The sequence below is a fragment of the Nanorana parkeri genome, unplaced genomic scaffold (genome assembly GCF_000935625.1).
Source record: "Nanorana parkeri isolate BGI_ZX_2015 unplaced genomic scaffold, ASM93562v1 scaffold1174, whole genome shotgun sequence".
In the NCBI taxonomy this organism is placed as follows: domain Eukaryota; kingdom Metazoa; phylum Chordata; class Amphibia; order Anura; family Dicroglossidae; genus Nanorana; species Nanorana parkeri.
The window spans coordinates 185,255-199,746 of record NW_017307442.1 but is presented as its reverse complement, the minus strand read 5'-3'; the positions used below and the strand labels follow the sequence as shown (position 1 = coordinate 199,746).

Sequence of the window (14,492 nt, the reverse complement as noted above, 5' to 3'; positions counted from 1 at the left end):
CCCCTTTTTTCCATAGCTACTTTCATGTTGCCTATCATATTGACATCTTTGTGGGTGAACTTCTATAGTATAAGAAAAGCATATGCTAAGCAAATTTTGTCTATGACTACTATGGCAGGCAGCTGTCTCTTTGAAACACTGCCTCCCTGGACTACTGACTGTATGGCCTTTCCCAGTACTGTGAATGGTCTGAAAATAAAATTGTAAATAAGAGCACTCTTCATTTACCATAACCATTATCTTCCCTTACATTGTTGAAAATAAATAAGAATAAAAAAACAAAAAAAAAGTAAAAATATATATATATAGCTTTCAAGAAATCCAGCTTGTTTTTACTTGCGATATGAGAAAGGGCATATAAAATACTTTTTCCCCCCACAGATGATTTTCAGACATTAGAAACTAATTTATTTGTGTCTCATTTATCCTATCCCTATCCTATATAAATTGTAATTCTAAATGCCACTTTCACACGGGAAGGGCTTACACCTCACTTCCCACTATCCCTTCCAGCAGAGAGATACGTTCTCCAGTACACAGAATTTTCCTTCCTTTATCCAACACTGGAGGCTTCATCCATCCATTCAGCTTTAAACCCTCAGTAAGCATACATTCATCCCTCTGTCTGCTCTTCACTTGCCACTTACAGCTCTCCTTTATTGAAGAACACCGCCTGTTCCCTGTCAGCAGTACTGGAATCTTCAAAGTCAACATGTCGCAGTCAACAGTGTCATGGCCCATGTGCCACCATGTGCTATCTCTCTGCTCCTCACTGCTTTACTACCCCATGCATACTCTTAGCAGTGTTACATTTCCCCCATGTGTCTGCTTCTCTCCTCCTTTATTATAATCATGCACGTTTACTGAAGCATACAGACAGTGGAGTAATTACACACCCAGGAATTGAACTGGAAAAGGAACTGACAGCACACAGCAAGTGTAATACAAACGCACACACATATGATGGACACAGTCAGAGAGCATTTGGTCATAACATGCAGACAGATTGCATATGTGGTCACACCACACAGACAGACCACGTACACAGCACACAAGACAGGGCAGACACACAGTCATAAAGCCCTTAATCAGAACATGCAGTCAGTTTGGTAGCATAAATTACAAAAGGTCCCCAGCACACTTTCAAGCTAGCCCCCCCAAAACAACCTAACTGAACAGTTTCAACTTCTAAGTTTAAAACCAGAGGTTTTTGTTGCAGAACACTCCGATGCCATTGTAGCATTAATCTCCAACATTTATGGACTATAGGAAACATAGAAGATGCTGACATTTAGAGGTCTTAAATATGGAGATTGTTAGCACAGGCCATACAATGCATTAATTTGCAGAGTGGCATATGAAGTTGGTTTAATATTGTAAGCAGTTATATGAAGCTATGGATGTTAGAATTTGTTTATACACAGTTTATACCCAATATAACACTGTGGCTGTTGTACTCATACAGCCATCTTTAGTGTGCCAACACCACTGTATTGCTTGAGCCTATATGTCACGGTCCAACTTGTCATACTAAAATATGATGAGAGCACGAGCAAACATGTAACATATTTGTGAAGTCCATTCTGAGCTACAGCATGGCGCTGTGTGACTCTGATGAAACAATAATGTGGTATTGTCATTCATCCATGTTTCTGAAGCCTTAGTAAAAAACATAGTTTACACTCAAAAATTATAAAAAATACGATGTAAGACACTTCTCACTTCAATAAAACACACCATTCCTAATTAGCCGTTCAAGCAATTGGCACACATTGCTAGTATTTATAAGAAAACTTTGAATGACGGAAGTATATAACATATTCTCCGCAGTGGCATGGGAAAGGTGCAGAGATGTTTGTTGGAGATAGGATGTTTGCCTTCTTTAAGAGCAGCCCAGAAGATATACTTAGCATTAGCCCATGAAGGACTGGGGGAAGTGGTCAATTCATATATGTGCTAGTGCTAATAATAAGGACCCATAGGAACAAAAGTCTCACAATTTCAGTTCAGTTCGTTCAAGCTGTCGTTGTGTCTGTACAGTTAATTGTGCGCACATCCATTATTCGGAGGCAGCTGCGGGCTACACACACAGAGCAGGGAGGAAGCAAAGATATACAGCACATAGTCTGAAACTGCACAAACTCACAGACAAGTTATTGTACACATGCTGCTGGATTTTAAACTAGTTCTTAATCGTATCTGGAGATACTAGAGCGGATAGCACACAGTCTTTTACCTGTTACAGGAGATTGATAGAGGGTGTGAATTCATGCCACGGGCATCAAAATTGTCCTTCTACTCCCCCAGAGTCTTTATTTCTACTTTCCAGCTGCTGACTTATGAATAGTTAGGAAGGTTTCTATGGAAAACCTCAGTTATTGTAGCACAGGAAGGCAGAAAAGGGATTGTTTTTGCCAACAAGCAAAGTTTTTGCTACATTTTCCTTATTTTTTCACATCGTGATCCTGAACTGCAGTAGCACCATTAGATATAGTCAAATAACCCCCATACCTGAAAACAACGTCTTACTGTGTTCTGGAACAATTATACTGCCCACTAACATTTGGGGAATCCCAGAACAATGACAGCCCGGGGTCTCAGAGCACAGATACACTCGCATGTGGATGATCGCAGAACAATGACTCCCTGACACTCTGGGATCTGAGAACCCTGATACTCTGACACATGGGGGAATTTCCAAACAATGGCACTCTGACACGTGAGGGATCCCAGAGCAATTATACAGTGACAATTGAATCTCAGAAAACTGGCGCTTGGAGTTTCCAGAATGTGTGACACACGAACACATAGGAAACCAACAAACTGAAACTCTAGGACCCTAGAGCAGTGAAACACTAACACACGTGGTCCCAAAACAGTGACACACTGATGCCTGGGGATCCCTGAACAGTGAAAACCATGGAGGGATCCCTGAACAAAGACAGGCTGACACCTCAGGATTCCAGGACAATGACACATTAACAATTGTTGATTCCCCGATCACAGACAGTCGAGGGAGGGTTTCTAAAACAATGGCACACCAACACTTGGAGGTCCCAGAACAATGGTGCACAGACACTTGTTGATATCAAAACATAAAGAATTTAGGGGTTCTATAGAACTGCACCTCCCATGGCATGTGGACTTCTTCATAAAAATGATCAAAGCATTCTTTCTCTAAAACATTAGACTTGAATTACACATTAGAATTGCAGGCCCCTGGGACAGTGCTTGTACACATAGTAAAATGAAATGTAATGCAATGTTATACGTGTATCATTAATACAAGATCCAACAAAAAGGAGAGCCGTGACTTCTACTCCCCAGTATGATGACAGACCCCCAAAGTTATCTGTTCACATGTAATTTGTGGCCTGGACAATGGCAAGAGCCCGAAAGCAAAGGGGGCCGCACCAAAGAAGTGATTTTTGTAGCACTTTTTTAAAGAAAGGTAGAACTCCAACTGCATGTCTCAGTCTGGCCGAGCCACTAGGCCAGTTAGAACCTTTAAACTTGCCAGATGTAGAGTAGATCTGACATTTGCCATGGCAGCATGGTGCCATGGAAAAGCATAACTCTATGGATTATCTGCTTTTTGTGTTGTCAGAACATGTTCTAATTAAGTTAGAATGTGCAGTTTGTGCTCTGATATAAAATGTTTATTCCAATGGCAGAGGCTGAATTTTGCATAGTATATATTTTGCATTAACATATTTGTTCCATTGCCCAATCATGCTTCTAAATGGCTGCTACATTGTGCAAGACAAAACCATGCTTTAGAGTACCTCAGTATCTGCTTATGGGGTCCAGCTTATAACTGCCAATAATCTGACAACAAACTTGTATATTGCTGGGCATGTTTTGCCATAACGCATCATCTGTAGTTTGATGAAACTGTAGCCTGCCTGTGATTAGTTCCAGCTTTAAGAAATAGCATTGCAAATGCATGTAACAGCCCCAAAAAATTATTTTATTGTTGAAAGTGGCGAAATAGTTTACTTCCAATGTAACTTAAGTTTCATGTTGCCACAGGGACCACCCGGACCTCAAGGACCCACTGGATTTCCAGGACCAAAGGGCCCCCCTGTAAGTAGACCATTTTCTTCTTTCACATACTTCTTTGCATGACTGTAAACTTGTAAACAACATTAACTGCATATATTGAAAGTAGAAGGCAAAACATAGCTGGAATCATGTGTGTCTTAAAATGGACTTACTTCTGGGTCCCATAACAGAGTGTTCTAGAGCTACATCCTGGCACACATACACCGATCTCTACACTGCTTCATAAGAGCCACTAGACCTTCAGATGGCTCCTATGTAGGCCAAGCAGTACACAGTGTATCTTATTAACAGGGATGAGCAAGGGTGAGTCTTGGTGAGCAGAGTCCACCTATTCATGCCCTTTCTCCTTAACTGGCAGCTATTCTCACAGCACTTATAATAGGTTGCACAGCCATCACACCATGTTCTACCTTCCTGCATACCCAAGTTCTTGACTACTAGCAATCCTATTCAGAAGCATTTATTAAGGGAGCACAATGAGGTATGCAAAAAACAAATTTACATAACCATTGGTTTTGTATAGGGAAGTCATTTCTTAAAAATAACTTGAAGGCTATGAATATTCAATTATTGGCATTTTTAACAAACAATAAGTGAGCTTTAAAACAAGTCCTCCCTGACCTTTGTAGCTGCAGGGACTGTGGACGCATTCATCCACAAAGTTCATAAGGGAAGCCTTGAATCTGTCCAACACACAGAAAATGAAAAAACATTTAAGGTATTTTGTATATATGACATCAGACAGTGTGGCTTTATAAAACACATTTGTATTATGGTTTAATAAAATACTTAAAATGAATGGTAAAAAAAACTGATGCAGATTCCTGTAGTACAGTCAAAATGAAAATATGAAAAGTCATACATGGATAATAAATGCTAATAAGTATTTCTAAATCAGAGAAATGCTTACAAGCTATCTGATATGACATTTTTTTAAAACACATCTTTTATTAAGATACATTAAAATACTTAACAATGGTCAAAAAAACTCATGCAGATTCCTGTAGTACAGGCAATATCACCTCCCCCAAGGTTACAGTGAAAAATCATACATGGATAATACGTATGCTAGGAAGAATTTCTAAATCAGAAGGTTTAAAACTGTTGTGGGTTCCCAATGCGCTTCATGGACTTCTTCAGGAGAAACCTGGAGGATCATGTGTAGAAGCAGTACAAATGGAATCGGTTGCCTAAAACACCATTAATTATGCAATCTCTGAGTGAGCGCTCCCATGTGTGCTAGACCAGAAGACACATCCATAAGGAATATTGGGGAGTGGGGGCATAAGGCACCCTAGGCAATTCATGTGTATATGTATTTGCCTTATATTCTTAAATAACTCATCATCTGCAATGATTCAGATAGAAAGGTCAGATAGTCATCTGTGCTGAGGTGTGTAAAATAGACTATAGGTAAGGCTGCCAATCCAATTGCAAACCACAATATTGTGCTTTTATTGTGGTAATATTCCTGATGTCCAAACTGCAGCAGAAAGCCCCATTGAATTCCTACTGTAATTTGCAAAATGCTAAATACTTATAGCACACTTTATTGGACATGCAATGCCAAAACAGGGCAAACAGAAATCCATGACAGTTGTTTATCATTCATATTTAGTTATTTTAATAAATAAAAGTATGTCATATATACAAGGTACCTTAACAATCCCACATAGGCTTATTTTCTATGTGTTGTAACTTACAAGGGATGTTGGTACGCATATAGAGGTAAATAACCTTGCCAGTCAAACTTTTTGAATTATTTCTGAATTTGTCCAAGTCAGGTCTCAGCACTTTGCTCCCCTCTCCCAGAGCACCTGCTATGTGTTTACATGAGAGATTAGAAGGCTGGATGACTGCCAAGTCACTGTTGGGAGGGGAAAACAGGGTTGGCTGTGCTGCTGAGAGCAGGACCTGGGTAACTTTAGGTCTGTAAAATTTGAGAATGAATTGCTCCACTGTGTGATTATAGAGGTCAGTGAGATCTTGCCTGAAAGTTCATTTAGGCCTAATTCATGTGCACAGCCACACAGTGTGCATCTCAATGCACAAACCTGCACCCAGGAGTGACAGCTGGTGCCTGCATCTGCCTGTATAACTGACAAGATTCTGCCGACCCAAACTTGCACATCCATATAGGTACAGATGCATGCCCCTGGAAGCAGACTGTCTGCACGGATGTGCACGTATAGGTCAGTGTGTAGCAGCTGCAGCTGTGCCTTGTCATATGGTTGTAAAGGCTGCTTCATGCACTAGCTGACACTCCTGGACGCAGGTTTCTGCATGGATGTGCACGCTGTATGGCGGTGCACAGCCTGTGTGTATTTAAATGTCCATGATCTCATTTACACTTTAAGAAAAGAAAGCTGTTGTCCACAGCAGGCAATTAGATTTCAGCTGAGATTATACTAGTGCAACTATGAAAATGAACATTAATGTCCTATTGGTTATTATGAGTGACCTGCCCAGCAACCTAATTGAGCAACTTCCCCAAGCAATTTAAAAATGCAATGAGTATATCTGTTAGAAGGTCCCTATATACTAGGCAGACCTGAATGTTAGGCTACCTTGCTTTAATATGTATAAATGTAATGAAAAATGTGACTCATGGTTCATCCAAACAATGTCTGATCAGTAGCAAGCAATCCACTCCTCTCTATCTGAATTCACCAAGTTCGTTTCACTTTTATTTTGACATCATCATCTTTCTTTGGCTGTGCAGACCAGTTGATCTTGCTAAGAAATGTGTGTATTAACCACTAACAATTTTAATTCTTCTTCTTAGGGTCCACCAGGGAAAGATGGACTTCCTGGCCACCCCGGACAGAGAGGTGAAACTGTGAGTAGACGGTGATGGTGGAGCGCGTCCTTATGTCTGACATCAGCTGGATGTGCGATTACTCTAAACCATTCCCTGTAGACGAGGAGATGTCGCCATGCTTTTACCTTTCGGTTGGTGTCTCTTCGGCTATATGGAGGGGTCTAAAGCAATCCCCCTGCTTATTCTGGCTGGGTCAGAGTAATGATGCTTCATGAGTGCCATATCCATTCATGATTAGTTATTAGTGTATCTGGTGCAATAATATTTCTGCAGTCATCAACAGAAGATGCAGTGTCGTCTGCAGCTGAATTTAGTGAAAACTTGCTTGGAACTTACCATGACAACATTGATCTAATTTATCACAGTATCAGCGACAGGACCTGTCTGGCTTGACCCACAGCACTAATCGGGTTCAAACTGGTTTGGCCATTATTGGTTGCTATAGGCAAGATGGACAGTTCCAGGTTTAGATACTTTGATAAATAGATACTTTGATAAATGAGGTGCAGTATGTTTGTAGAAGTGGACGCATATCGGTGTAAAGAGAGGTACATGTGACCCCACAGTTATCACAATGTATTTTCATTTGTTAGCACCAGCACAATGTCATATTAATTTAATCTATAATTTAACATTTCGATGTGGATGGAATTTCCAGCATTAGAACAAACCATCACTTGGCTTGCCTGTGAATTTAGCTGTTGTAATTTGGAGTCATCAGATCTAGCTTCTGTAAACTTTCTGTTTGAGCAAACTAGAATTTCTGAGAAAAAAAAGGCACTTATGTATGGTTTTCCTGCTTAAAATGAACTTGTCACAAAGACAGATCATTGCAATTGATGAAAAAAGTTCAAAAGCAGAGGTTGTTTTCTGTGGACACTACTTGTCATCAGTAGATCCAGAGATATAGACCAGCACAAGTCAAGGGTTTAGACAGACTTCAGCTCTAACTTGTAGAAGTTATTGAACTGGGAGCTGTAAATAACTGAACAGCCTCCTTCTGGAGAATGATTTCCAACGGAAACCTCACTACGCAATATACTGCACCACCATATATATAACATGCATCATACCAGTAATGTACAGTGTCCTTGCACTACTGTCAATGGAAGATTTGTATTGGCTATTGAAATGAAATTTGCTGTCATTTTTGTAACATGCTGCTTGAGGCTTCTAAGCACTCGCAAATTGAGCAAAACATCTTTTATTGACATCTTTGGCCGGGTGGCTGTGGCTGCAGTGTGCCCGTGCTGTGCGGTTTCGTCTTGTCTTTGTGCTCATATGCAGCCCTATGTGTCGACGTAGAACAAGGTATGCCTACCTGCGTTTGTCACGATTCTCACCTTTCTCCACTCTTCTCACTGTCTTGGCAAAAATATGTTTTCTAATAAAACATATTTTTTCTGCTTAACCTGAGCAGTCAGGAACACATGCTTAGTCATAGGCCACTTACACAGTAAAATATGATTGGAAAGGGTAAAACGAAAATGTAATTCTAACTATTTGGTAGGGATGCACCGATACCACTTTTTTAAGAGCGAGTACGAGTACCGATACTTTTGATCAAGTACTCGCAGATACCAATTACCGATATTTTTTCTTAAAGGGACAGGTCAAATTTTTTTCTAAAGCAATACAAACTAATGTTTTAAGGTCACTTTCTTAATATTATGATTCATGAGATGACGATTCATCACAAGTGACGAGAGAGCATGGAGCCGTTTCCTGGCCAATCAGGAAACTGGGCAGCGTGTAATGATGCACTGCCCGGCTTCCTGATACAGGAAGTACTCGTGGTAGGTATCGGAGCATTTGGGCGAGTACGAGTACTCACCCAAATACTCGGTATCGGCACCGATATCAATACTAGTATCGTATCGGTGCATCCCTACTATTTGGATATTGCAAACTACTGATTTGAGAACTCAGTTTCAGTCTTAGTGTAGTATATAACACTATTCCTGGAAGTTTGAAAATGACCCACCAGTTAACCAGTTCTCACACTACTAGGTGAAATTCTAAAGAGATCACTCACTAAAATCTTACAGTTAAAGAACCCAGCAAGTGTCCTCCTGGCCTTATACCTTTTGAGAACTCCAGCAATGCAATCTGCCTGCAATAGTTTCTGGCTCTGTTCCAGACCAAATTGAGGTATTTCCATTTTAAAGGTATTCACCATAATATAAAATGAATTCTGAATCCTAAAGGAAGAGTGGGACCCCTTGCTATAGCTATGGCAGGGCCTGGGATCTTAAAAGTAAATTGTACTAAGAGAAATAAGTAGGTTCAGGTTTGTTTATGAAAATTCTCATTCTCTGACAGTCATTTTAATCTCATTCCTATAAGCCTGTAACTTGGAACAAAATTGAGATCTGAACTTTTATGTCCGCTTTCATGTTCTCAGAAAGTATTGAACTAGAGACAGCCAATCAACTAACATTTTCTGAAGGACATCATCGACGCATTTCCTTTGACAGGTTTCCAGAAATCTCACCCCCAGTTCCCTAAAAGATATATGAACCAAATAGGTGGTTTAACTCTCCAGCTTTCACCTGACACTGAAATATCAGTTTTGGGTATACTGACACTTGAATATGTTGAACATGCTGACCACCTGGCCTTCATCTGGTGCTATAGAAGTTGGCATGAAAGCATATGCATATATTTATGTATATCAAAATAAAACAGCTGTACTGGCAGCTGAATCGTTTGGTAATGTCCAACTTCCACAAAGTGTTAGCGGTAAGTATGGCTCTGACCCATGTGTCCAAGATGACCACTGATGCTGCTGCATACTGGACCAGTGTAACTGCGATTTCTTAACCCCATCAGGTAAAATGCAGGAAGCAAAGGCTTCTAATAAGCATGATGCAGCATGTCTCTGTTTCTCTGCCTGTCTTTCTTTCATTACGTCTGTAAATCTGTTGCCTCTGCTCTGTACATCAGACTTTAGTGTCTTTCTAGGGCCTCAGTGACCTGGTGAGGTAAACCGATGTCCTATTTGCTCCTCTGCCTGGACTCACCTTTTCTTTTCCTACCACCAGGGCTTTCAAGGAAAAACTGGCCCTCCAGGTCCCCCTGGCGTTGTCGGCCCACAGGTAAGTAATTTATTTGTGAATCTGTAATCAATCAGGGGAAGCTGCCAGCTCTTTGATAGTAGAAGGATAAAACATGGCTGTGATTTCACAGAAGTTTGTTCAGAGGGGACAACATGTGATCAGCAGCCAGCTCCTTTGTCTCTTCATGTTAGACTCCATCAGATGTAATGCCGTAGTGTCTGTGTTTTAATTGTTTCTAGACTTGCTTTGTAATATTAATGAGTAGATACAGAATTAATTCATTCTAATAGGATAGAAGCTTATTATATGATGTGACCTGCTGCCTCTAAAGGTAGCTCTGTCAGTCAGTTCTGCTTCTTAAAAGAAAATACAGATGTATTGAATGTTTTTTAATAGGAACTGGTTTGTTGAATAACTTCCAGATTCTTGTAGGTCACAATCTCCAGTGATAATATTTCCCCGCAGTAGTTTGTGTCTCATCACAATACTGACATTTCCCCTGTGGTAGTTCCCCCCATCGCCCCAATGGCCAGATTTCTCTGCAGTACTTTGTGTTCATTAGGAAAGTGACCGTACTGAGTTTTGTAAAGCCTGGCTGGGGGAATCTCATCACTGGAAAGATTGAAATAGTTGACTGACCAGCAATTATGAAGAACTGAAACATCAGTTTTTGTTGGTGTTCACTTTTAGAATATAAGAATTTAACTGGATTAATTAAAATTATAACGTAAGCTTGTATTTAAAATGTTGTAATGATAATTCTGTGGATTTGCATGAGGAAATCCAGTGCAGTGTTACCTCTAAAGGTGCCCATACACTGCTCGATTCTCGTACGAGAATCGTGGGAAATCCCGCAATCGTACGAGAATCGAGCAGTGTGAACGGAGACGTGCGACCGTTTCTACTGTACGGTCGCACGTCTTTTGTCTAAGGAGCACGCTAGAAAACCAGTCGAAAATCGTACGATTTTCGCCTGGTTTGAACGGTGCTCGGGAGACAAATGCCGAACGGGCCGGTGTGCGCACGCACACACTGCCCGTTCAGCATTGCGGTCATCGGAAGCCCGCCCCACAGGGGGGCAGGCTTGCGATGATCGAGAGTACGATCTGCCTGTCCAAGATGGGCAGATCGTACGTTTTTTTAATCACTTTACAACCATCGCAAGACTAAGGTCTTGCGATGGTTGTACAGTGTACGGCCACCTTTACAGAACCTGGTGCTTCAAATGTACCTGATTGATCCCAGCTCGAAGAAAGTTGGAGAACTGGATTTTTAAAGCTGTGGGAGGTGTCATTGTGGAAAACATTTTCTAGTAATAGCTGTCTGCGGTCTGGTATACAAAACGCTGCAATTGGATCATTGTTAAATTGCCGCATAGCAACTGCACCCAAGGCTTCCCTTCGTAATTTCTTCCTCTCTGGCTGATTGGATGTGTGGTTCTTATCTCTCCGTAAAACATACAGATTTTCCTTTTGTGGATCTTTCTAGGGTCCTACTGGAGAGACTGGTCCCATGGGCGAAAGAGGTCATCCCGGCCCTCCTGGACCACCTGGTGAGCAAGGTTTACCTGGTCTGGCAGGAAAGGAAGGATCTAAGGTGAGTATCAGATTCTTAAGTAGGATTTGGCTAAGTGAAAAAAACAGACAACAATATTAAAATAAGCACCTTTTGAAATCACCTATTTTAACCAATCGTCACTTTTTCCCTTCAATCATTGCATGGGTTGAACAGCGTATTTGGCCTCCTTGTGACTGACAGCACAGTTTACATGGAACAGAACATTAAAAGCCCCCCAATTCTGCCATAGGGCAGAACTTAATTTTTCTATTTCACACCCGCACTCCACGTGAGTGACTATGCACAAGTCCTAATTTTGTTTTTTATTTTAATCCTTCCCATTATGTCTTGACTGTGAGAGGCATACACAAACTCCACAAATAGTATTTTTTTTGTTCCAGAAAGGGTGTTTATCAGAATTTGCCCAGGGTTATGATATGCAACCACACTTTAATTGCCTATTTTTAAACAAACAGGTGCATTTCATTTTACATGTTTTAATCATCATTCACTGAAGTGAGATACATGGACTTTGAGGAATCTGTATATAAGGCTAATACTAATTACATACCTTCAGGTTCTATGCTACAAATTGTCACTTTGGTGTAACACAGCAAATTCACATACATAAATATTAAGTATATAAATTTCTGTCTCAATCCATATTAAAATTAAACCTAAAAAAAGGAGGGCTGTATTTTCTTTCACCTGCATGTCTAACCTGTTGTCTTTCGATTTGTAGGGAGATCCCGGCCCAGCTGGTGTGCCTGGTAAAGATGGACCACCTGGTTTAAGAGGATTCACTGGAGAACGTGGTCTTCCTGGCCCACTTGTAAGTACACTGGTATCCTGATATAAGCCATATCACCATGTAGACGTCCTTAGGTCAGAAAATTAGGGTGTTTGAGAAAATTAGACTTGACAGGCAGGGCCGGCCTTAGGCCTTTAGGCGCCCTGTGCGAGAAAGCTTTACAGCGCCCTACAGGTATCTTCTGGAGTAATTACAGAACAATTAAGTAGAAATGCACTCTTAAGAGCCCTTAGTCAAAAGCTTGTTATATCTGAATTGTTAATCTCATTCTATCTGTAATGCTAATAATTTATTTTGTACAGGGTTCTCCTGGACTGAAAGGCAGTGAAGGACCCCCAGGACCTCCTGGCCCTGCTGTAAGTATTTATCATTCATATATACTGTATAGGCAATTTATTGGGAATGCTTCAGAGATTTATTTCACAGATTTGATACATTAAGCAACGGGTTGCATAGACAATTATTGGCAATCCATGGATAGCACATTATAACATTATCAGTAGTCTTTCCAGCGCCTTGGAGTTTACTGAAGTGTAAAAACAAAAGATGTAACTGATTTGTATTGCAGATAAATGAATTCACAGGTAAAAAATGGGGATTTATGAGGAGATATCCTTTACCATACACTAACAAATGCATTCTGAGAAACATGCTCTTTCTTTGTAAGCTGAGGGAAATCAAATGGCTTGCCTGCATTTTTCACTCTTTATAAGAGCCACAGTGTCAGTTTTGTGCAGGATTTACACCGAAACCGATGCTTTAATTGTAGCCATAGTGTTATGTTGGAAGCAGAACTATATATAAAAATTAATAGCCCAGTAAAAGATAAACAAAACCAGCTTTTGTTGCTTCATTTACCTGAAATCCAGAGATTTCCCTTGCAGTACTTTATATCTGTCACAGCTGATTACCAGCATTATTCAACCCCATCCTCTGAGCCCAGGTCCTCCTGGACCAGCTTCAGCCTTTGACTGGACAGTGAACAGAAAAGCAAGTACAATGATGAGCTCATCACTCTACTTTCTCTTCCCATTAGTATGCTCCTTGTCAGCATAATCGATTGGCTCCTTGTGTTGTTTCCCCCCCACTCTCTCTGAGCTCTGCTTTACAGAGACTGAAAAAGTTTGATGCCAGGTCAAATATAAGTACTCGCACTGCTTGCATTTAAAAAATACATTAACTGATGTATTAATGATTACAAAGCTGCATTACTAAAGCAAGCAAGATACTTTCTTGTATTTAAAAAAAAAAAAAAGTATAGACTCTAGAGCAGCGGTTCTCAACCTGTGGGTCGGGACCCCTTCGGGGGTCGAATGACAATTTGCCAGGGGTCGCCGGGAGTCTCCCACTATTAGATAGCTATTAGATTATCATCATCATTATTATTAATAATAAAAGCTGACACCCTAGGCTTGTGTTATATGGTTTGCCATTTTAGCTGTTACAACAGTGGTTCTCAACCTGTGGGTCGCTGTGTGATTTCTGCTGTGCTCGGTGAGAGTCCTCCTCAGCCTTCTCCTAGCGCAGCAGTGTCAGTTCTCCCGCCACGCCGCCAGATGTCGCTGCAGCAGCCGCGTCAAGCCTAAATTTTACCGTTGGGGGTCACCACAACTTGGCAAATGTTACCAAGGGGTCCCGGCCCTAGAAAGGTTGAGAACCACTGCTCTAGATGGATGCACAGCGGTTCTTACAAAAGAAGTAGAGGCTGTTCAGTTTGAAAAGTATATGTTTACTTTGCAAAGTAAACTGAGTTTCTAAATGCACAAAATAGAAGTGGTTATAATTATTTATTAAAAACATTGTGTATAGAGGGAGAGTCTGATTGCCTTAAGGATCAACTGTAACACACTGCACAGTGTAGAAAAACTACTAAGTCACAATCAAAAAATAAAGTGTGATGGCAAAAAAAAAAAATTATATCAATGGAGTTCGCAAATAAAGTGAAGCTGTGTTCACTTCTTGTGGAACCTAAATTCCTTTTTTTTTTCCAGCTTGCACATGATTGGGCATTCAAAGCTTCAACTTATTTGCTAAGTTGATGGCCCAGGTGAAAAGCAGGGGCATTGGTGATGTCCACTGGCAGCCCCGTCCGAGGCCACATATACTGCTAATCGCTAAGCTCTTCCCTCACTTGCTGAGGGTGGCTTCACACCTTTGTGTTGTGGCAACACACATAATT

At 40.7% G+C, this 14,492-nt stretch overlaps 1 protein-coding gene across 1 annotated transcript in view; it reads left to right on the top strand.

The window, feature by feature from the left end:
- LOC108796813 (collagen alpha-1(V) chain-like) overlaps positions 1–14,492 on the top strand; it is a 210,575-nt gene that overhangs the window by 157,436 nt on the left and 38,647 nt on the right. The window contains exons 36-41 of the mRNA XM_018568345.1: positions 4,033–4,086; positions 6,851–6,904; positions 9,931–9,984; positions 11,434–11,541; positions 12,245–12,334; positions 12,616–12,669. Coding sequence (XP_018423847.1) covers positions 4,033–4,086; positions 6,851–6,904; positions 9,931–9,984; positions 11,434–11,541; positions 12,245–12,334; positions 12,616–12,669 — 414 coding nt within the window. The remainder of the gene's footprint in view (positions 1–4,032; positions 4,087–6,850; positions 6,905–9,930; positions 9,985–11,433; positions 11,542–12,244; positions 12,335–12,615; positions 12,670–14,492) is intronic.